Source organism: Sprattus sprattus (genome assembly GCF_963457725.1).
Source record: "Sprattus sprattus genome assembly, chromosome: 2".
Lineage (NCBI taxonomy): Eukaryota > Metazoa > Chordata > Actinopteri > Clupeiformes > Clupeidae > Sprattus > Sprattus sprattus.
The window spans coordinates 12,582,373-12,589,781 of record NC_137921.1 but is presented as its reverse complement, the minus strand read 5'-3'; the positions used below and the strand labels follow the sequence as shown (position 1 = coordinate 12,589,781).

The 7,409-nt window shown below is 44.6% G+C and overlaps 1 protein-coding gene across 1 annotated transcript; it reads left to right on the top strand.

Moving 5' to 3' along the window:
- Positions 1-3,640: 3,640 nt before the first annotated feature.
- wnt1 (wingless-type MMTV integration site family, member 1) lies at positions 3,641-7,194 on the top strand (the record flags this gene model as incomplete). Its single annotated transcript, XM_080857868.1, has 4 exons — positions 3,641-3,741; positions 5,660-5,913; positions 6,187-6,452; positions 6,703-7,194. The coding sequence occupies 4 exons, from the start codon at positions 3,641-3,643 to the stop codon at positions 7,192-7,194; spliced, it is 1,113 nt and encodes a 370-aa protein (XP_080713994.1).
- Positions 7,195-7,409: the final 215 nt, after the last annotated feature.

Here is a 7,409-nt window from a genome sequence, read left to right as displayed (position 1 = left end):
GGCGATAAGCACTTATCTGGGCGTGACATTAAAACACCTGTGTGGTAATCGATATTTACGAAGAATCAGGGAGGCAGAACATCTATGGTCGTTTCTAGAGAGCGCAGAGAGTGAAGTTCGAGCGGGCTGTGTAGGCTGGGACGAGCGCATGACAGTGAAGAGGAGGGGGATAAAACGAGGGAGGGGAAATACCGCCTCGAGCGGTTGTTTTCAAACTAATGATAGAGAACAGCCATCAATTACACGATGTTATGCCCAATTAACAGTTAAACCTCTCAATATCACACTTGTCAACGCTTTAGTTACGACAAATATTCTTCCCGTTAGAGACTTATAAACCAATCATAACTATAGCTGAATAAACATGTCAGCCTGACAGTTGTTCACAACAAAAATGAGTTGTATAAGCAAGCCTTGTATTTGTAGCCTATCTGATTGACATTTAAACCCACATGTTCGATTGTAAGCATTTTTTAATTTTTCCCCCCTTAAACAACAGGGAGCCGGCAGAAGGCAGGCGTGCGGCTCCTCTTGCGGGGCAAGAACAATATGTGTTCTCCCACCCACTCACTACAATGACTCTGCCTCACTTTATCTAAAGGCTACTGCCTCACTTTATCTAAAGGCTACAGGTAGGCTGTTGGGTTTGCATGACAGTGTTACACAGATTTCCATTCCATTGTGAATCATCCCCTTACCTTGATTTATATATAGCTTTAGTCTATATATAGCTACAGACTTGGTCTAAGTGTAGCGGTAGGCTAGCTATTTTACGCCATACGTTTATGATAGACAGTTGTTTTTATCATGACGAAATGGAAATTCTATGTTCTATTAATCTATTATGTGGCTGATTCCTTATTAATGAAACGATTGTCCACTGACTGAGTAGGTTTCTGACCTTATTAAGTAAGCTATTTGAGTGACGTCTTGCCCTAATTCACTCAAAAACTGTTTCTTTTTTGTTTGACGGTTAAATAAAAGCCAGCAAACCGGGTACTTTTCTTAAAAATAAAATTGAATTTAAATTAACGTGTTTGTTATTGTTGAATTAGTAATTTAACATGGCAGAGGTGTAATCTGTGTCGCCTATACGACAAACCCCGCAATGGACAGATTTGTAGGTGATATCTCTCAGCACAGGTGAATATCGTGACAGGTGCGACTCAGGCAAGGTTGGCATGTTGACCTTTTTAAAATAAATTTGCGTTAATAGCCTACGCTTTAAATATCAAAGCAGCTTGAAATAATTCAATTCTATATTTACATTTAGCCTAATGTTTCAATGTTTTTTATGCTATAGCATTTGGTCAGCGTGTCAAAAATGAAGTTAAAACCTCGTATAACTGCTTGCGTGAGATAGCTTACTGACAAGTCATTCAGTAATTCTTCATTTAATCTCCGCTATTCCTTTCTCTTAGATCTGGCAATGAAAAGTGCATTAGCATTTTGCCTGGCGTGTATATCTAAGTGGCTTAAAAAGTGATTTGAAGTTGATTTGTATATAAAAGGCATCTCTTTAACCGGATTGCCTCTCTAATCTGCTCCGCGTCGCTTGACTGCTTCAGGAAACCAGTTTAAGCACCCTCAAGAGCTGGGAGTAAGCGTAGGATAGCAGTCATTAAAGGCCCTTAACAAAGGAACACTTCCTTAGCCATTTGCCTTAAACCTCCCAAAAACCTGAAAACGCGTAAAACCGCTTGTGAGTCTGTGTGTGCGTGCGTGTGTGTGTGTGGGTGCGTGCGCGCGTGCGTGCGTGTGTGTGTGTGTGCGTGTGTGTGTGTTCGGGAGAACGATCGACAGAGAGAGAGAGAGAGGGAGAGAAAAAGCAATAACACAATTCTTTGGATGGCATTTGCTTCATATGAGCCTGCTATAGGGAACAAACTGACAGCCTAGATTTATGTGCTGGTATACCGACGTGGAAAACTAGCTTACACAATGCAAACACCAAACTATTTGTCAGCCTCTGGTTTGCAAGTAGACTGTAATGTATTGATCCTGATCGTGATGACTTTTGATAAAGATTTCAGATTCGTGATCTGGCTCGTGCCATAGCTCCGCCGGCCACAGCGTATTCGAGGGAGGTCTGCTGTCCAGATGTTGGAATGTTTTTTTTTTTTATCTTTATGCTCTCTTTTCTCCTCAGTGTCATTCCTCACTTTTCTCAGTCACTGAGAAAATTGCAATTTTAACAGCGGCCAATTTGTGATATTTCCTTTAAGTTTTATCCCAACTCTAAATGCTAAATAACGTTAAATTAAATCAAACTTAAAGTAACTTTGGGGGCTTGATTTGTATTACTCTTGCACGTCCTAAACACAGGACAAATTCAACCTCAAAAACAAAAGGATGATACAAAAATCTGGTTTTTGCAGTGTAAACTGGGACAAGACAGGAGAGAAATTTGGTCATTCGTTTGCATCCGTAAAGACATTGGTTTTAGCTAGAGAAAGAGGGAGGAGACGCGGTTAAGGGAGTAATGCAACCACTCCGGGTAAAAAGGGCAGATTAGATGTTTCATATTCCGCTGTTACTGTACTGTGCCGAGACACCAACTGTGCGCAAGGCATTGGAACGATATCCTGTGTGCACACCCACAACCATGCACACATTTTTTTTCCTGGAGGGATAAATTCACTTGATACATTGTAGCCAATGTGGAAGAGCTAAGACGGAATCACGGTTTCTCAAAAGAGCAAATTCATTTATCCACAGAAGACCAGTGGATTTTTTTTGTACAACTGATTGACGAACGACTTCCTGAGTAATATGTTCAACTTGCATGGTGGATCCTGTTCTTTCCCTCCTCTTTCTTCTCTATCCCTCTGTCCATTTTTTGTTTTCTTTATTCATTGTGCCCTATGAGGAGAATTAACCTATCCCTCCTTTCAATCCTATTCAAAAGCGGCAGGGAAAAAACAGAGGGAGATGAGAGCAGCAAATCCCTTTTTTATTCCACTTGTTGCGCTCAATAAGTGAAGAATGTGTCGCCTATCAGTCACCGAGGGGATCAAGTCTACAGGACGATCCCACGCGATCAATGCCTTGTGCAGAGCATCAGTGAGATAGAGAGAGTGAGGCAGACAGGAGGAGCGGCAGCAGCAGCAACAGCAGCAGCATCCCTCCTGGGACCCTTTGGTTACAGCCGAAGATTCTCTGACTGACACGCTTTGAATCATTTTAACCACTTTTTCTGCATATGCGGTCAAATTCCTTCGTTTGGTCAATTTTGTTGGAATGTGGAGTGGTAAGTTGTTACCTTAACCATTTCCTGATATAAAATGACAAGCGGGTGTTTAAAAATATTATAACACATTTCCGTTTTATGAGACCAGTGGCTGCTCAGAACATAAATTCCGTCAATCGGTGAATTGAAACAAATTATTAACGCAGGCCTAATAGTCTATTCCAACATGTTTCGGATACGTGTCACAGTCAACAGGAACACATTTACTTACATTTTACGTGTTTATGGTAATTAAAGCTATTACCGTTGTTTTGCATATAGGCCGCCACATAATTAGCTCATCAAATCACCACGACAGTTTAAATTGCCAGTTGAAATGAAAATGTTTTCAGAACTTGTCTTGAGGAAGATAATTTATGTTTTGTATTTGACTCTCTTCTCTGAGATATCATGCGGACACTCGCACTGCTCCTCGGGGTGAAAGCCGCCTGCATCCTTCTGGTCTCCTCGCTCTCTGGCACGGGAGCGGTTAACAATAGTGGCCGATGGTGGTGAGTTAATGTGTGATGTATTCATTCCATACGTACCATTCATATGTTCTACTCTCGCTATAGCCTATGCTATAGGCTGTTGGTGTGTGCGTGTGGTTGGCTTTCGGTGTTTAGAGAGAACTTAGTTAGTCCATAAGCGACTGTGAAGCTAATTCTACCGTTTCCCAGATGTTTAGATACACATTGTAGGGATGGAACGAGGGATGGAACGAGACATTTTACGATTGTTTTCCGCATTTTCAGGACTACCGCTCAGAACTTTGCGGGTAACTGTCAAAAACAGACAAACTTAAAGGTTGCGTATTCGAAGACAATTCAACCTCACTTAATATTTAATTTAAATAGGATCTGTCTATCACAATTTGGACTATATCGGCATAATTTTAACAGGTGATCAGAAATTCAGCAGCAAAACACTCAAACAGCAACTTGATCGAAAGCGCCCCATGACCAATAGCCTATTAATGTCTTAATTAATCATGGGGAAGTGTTATTCAAATCATGTGTGAATATGTTTAATATTTAACCTATTATTTAGTCCCGATTTAGAAAAAGGGTAAGACCATGTTTATTTACAGCAACTGCGCTCTCTCCCCACTCTCTGTCTCCCTCGCCCTGTCATTTTGACAATGTGGCTTGAACACGAGACAAAAATGTTCAGCCAATGTGGGATAAATTAAATGTGGATTTATTTCATGGCGTAAAGCATTTCCATTCCAGGTCGATTTTGAGAGTCATATTCTCGTAATGTGCTGAACACTCCAGTGTTAAACTATAGTCTAAGCATGCACTTGCCAATGTCTATAGCCTATAGGCTATTAATGATAATCTAATAAACCAGAATGTGTGGAATAATGCGTTTATGATTTTGTAAATGCAGACCTGGATAGAAAATAAACAGAGGTTCCACAAACTGTCCGGGAGCCCACATGTATCATAACACCCGCTCAGCCTCGTTGCCTTGTCTAACGCCATGCGAGAGTCATCGAGTCGAGTGGCCCAAGATCCTGTGACAGTTATTGTCTTTCATAAGGATGAATAGACCTTGCGTTTGCGCCAGTCTCTTAAACTTAGCTGATATAGCTAAAGGGGACAATAAATAACTTACACAGAAAGCAAGGGGGAGTTTGGTCGCAAAAAGTATTCAAAACTGCGATAATTATGACCTACAGGCCCATTATTGCTCAGTTAACGCCACCGCTACCACAGAAGCAGCGTGACATGCACCGACCTTCTGATGCACTCGGTAATGTTGGTAGAATAAGAGCAACATACTTTGAACCTGTTAAACGATTTCAAAGCAAACATGTGTATGAGTTCAATGTAAAGACATCAAGCGAAGTTGCATTAATTAATCTCAATGACTGTCAATTCGTCTGTGTTAAACAGAATAAACAGGCACACCAACGAATTATACATTTTGTCAGACGGTTCTTGGATGATTGCAATAGGTCTGGCACGTACGTACTATAAGCCTATATGACGTATAATTATGCTATTACAACACAGTAACAGACCTGAGGTCAAGGTTAACAAGCAGTTTCTTTCATTTTATGATTTTTGTGGGCAGTCATGATTCATGATTTTGCCATGCTGATTGTTTTTGTCCTCTACTAATAAGCAAATTCCCACCAGGCAATTACTTTGTTTACAGCACATTTTCAGTGTCTGCATGGAGATATGTGCCACATTTCGTAATGTTGTTTTTATTCAGGGAAATCAACTATGAATATTTTAATGAGTGGAATTGATGCTATATGAATTCATTTCCAAATGACTCAAACTTAATGGCTATTGGCACAAGGCTGCTCCAGCAGCTTAGGCGATGGTAAAGGTCAGCTCCATACAAGGTGTGAGGCACACGCTGCTTATCGCTAACATCCTTCATCTCTCTCCCCTTTTTTCTTCTCCCTTGCAGGGGTATTGTGAATGTTGCCTCCTCAGCCAACGTCCTCACCAATTCCAAGAATGTGCAGTTGGTCCTGGACCCCAGCCTGGCCCTGCTCAGCCGTCGCCAGCGCAGGCTGATTCGGCAGAACCCTGGCATCCTCCATGCCATCGTAGCTGGCCTGCACACGGCCATAAAGGAATGCAAGTGGCAGTTTCGCAACCGCCGCTGGAACTGCCCCACCACCCACAGTCCCACCGTCTTCGGCAAAATAGTCAATCGAGGTGAGTCTGTCTCTCCTCTCTCACAGTGCTTCTGATGACATCATGAGCCTTTGCCTGAGCTGCATGCTGAGCTGTTTTGGATCTGTTGTGTGATTTAAGGAGGGGAGGGGGGGGGGGAGTTTGGGGGGATAGAGCAAAGCATTGATTTCATTTTTCCCCCCAATAAATAAGAGGGTAATTGTGTGCAGGGTTATTTTCGCCTCGCTTTATATCCATTTAAAACGCTCTCAGTTGGGGCACACAGAGGAAACATTTCTGCTGTTGTTGTGGCAGGTTGCCGAGAGACGGCGTTTGTGTTTGCCATCACGAGCGCAGGCGTCACTCATGCGGTGGCTCGCTCCTGTTCCGAGGGGGCCATTGAGTCCTGCACCTGCGACTACCGGCGCCGTGGCCCTGGAGGCCCTGACTGGCACTGGGGAGGCTGCAGCGACAACGTGGACTTTGGCAGGGTGTTTGGCCGAGAGTTCGTGGACTCCAGCGAGAGGGGCCGGGACCTGCGCTACCTCACTAATCTGCACAACAACGAGGCCGGGAGACTGGTGAGAGAAACAAATGCACAGCAACACACACCGCAGATCTCTCTCCCTTTCCCCCTCTCTCTCTCTCTCTCTCTCTCTCTCTTTTTGTTTCCCTCACAAGTCTTTCAACTGACAATCCCTATCCCTCCAGTTCTTTGTTTGCCTGAAACACTTCTCTCTTAATCTCATTTATTTGCAAGTTCTCCATCGGTTCTAGTCCCCTCACCCGGGAGACATGTGAGCTAATCCTCTTTGCCCCCCTCCACTGCAGACGGTGTCATTAGAGATGGGGCAGGAGTGCAAGTGCCACGGGATGTCCGGCTCCTGCACCATCCGCACCTGCTGGATGCGGCTGCCCAGCTTCCGGACGGTCGGCGACTTCCTGAAGGACCGCTTCGACGGTGCCTCCCGCGTGGTCTACGCCAACAAGGGAAGCAACCGGGCCTCACACCGGGCCGAGCCGCGCCACCTGGAGCCAGAGAACCCGGCGCACAAGCCGCCCTCAGCACGGGACCTGGTCTACTTTGAGAAGTCGCCCAATTTCTGCTCGCACAACGGCAAGATGGGCACGCATGGCACCACGGGCCGGACATGCAACAGCTCGTCCCCGGGGCTGGACGGCTGCGAGCTGCTCTGCTGCGGCCGCGGCTACAAGACCCGGACAGAGAAGGTGACGGAGAGGTGTCACTGCACCTTCCACTGGTGCTGCCACGTGAGCTGTCTCAACTGTACGAGCACCCAGACATTGCACCAGTGTCTCTGATCAGAGCAGAGGGTTGCTGGAGCTGAGAGGAGAAGAACATAGCGGTTGTGCTGTGATGTCCAACAACCTGGAGCAGGCCTATGGGTGTATATTTGAAAGGTTATGTTGAGGCGAAGTCAGTGGATTTGAAGTAGAAATGGGACGACTGTCAAGGTAGAGCAAAGAAACAACAACTATTCAGCAGGGTTGTGGGCAATCAGACGTGAAAGCATTCG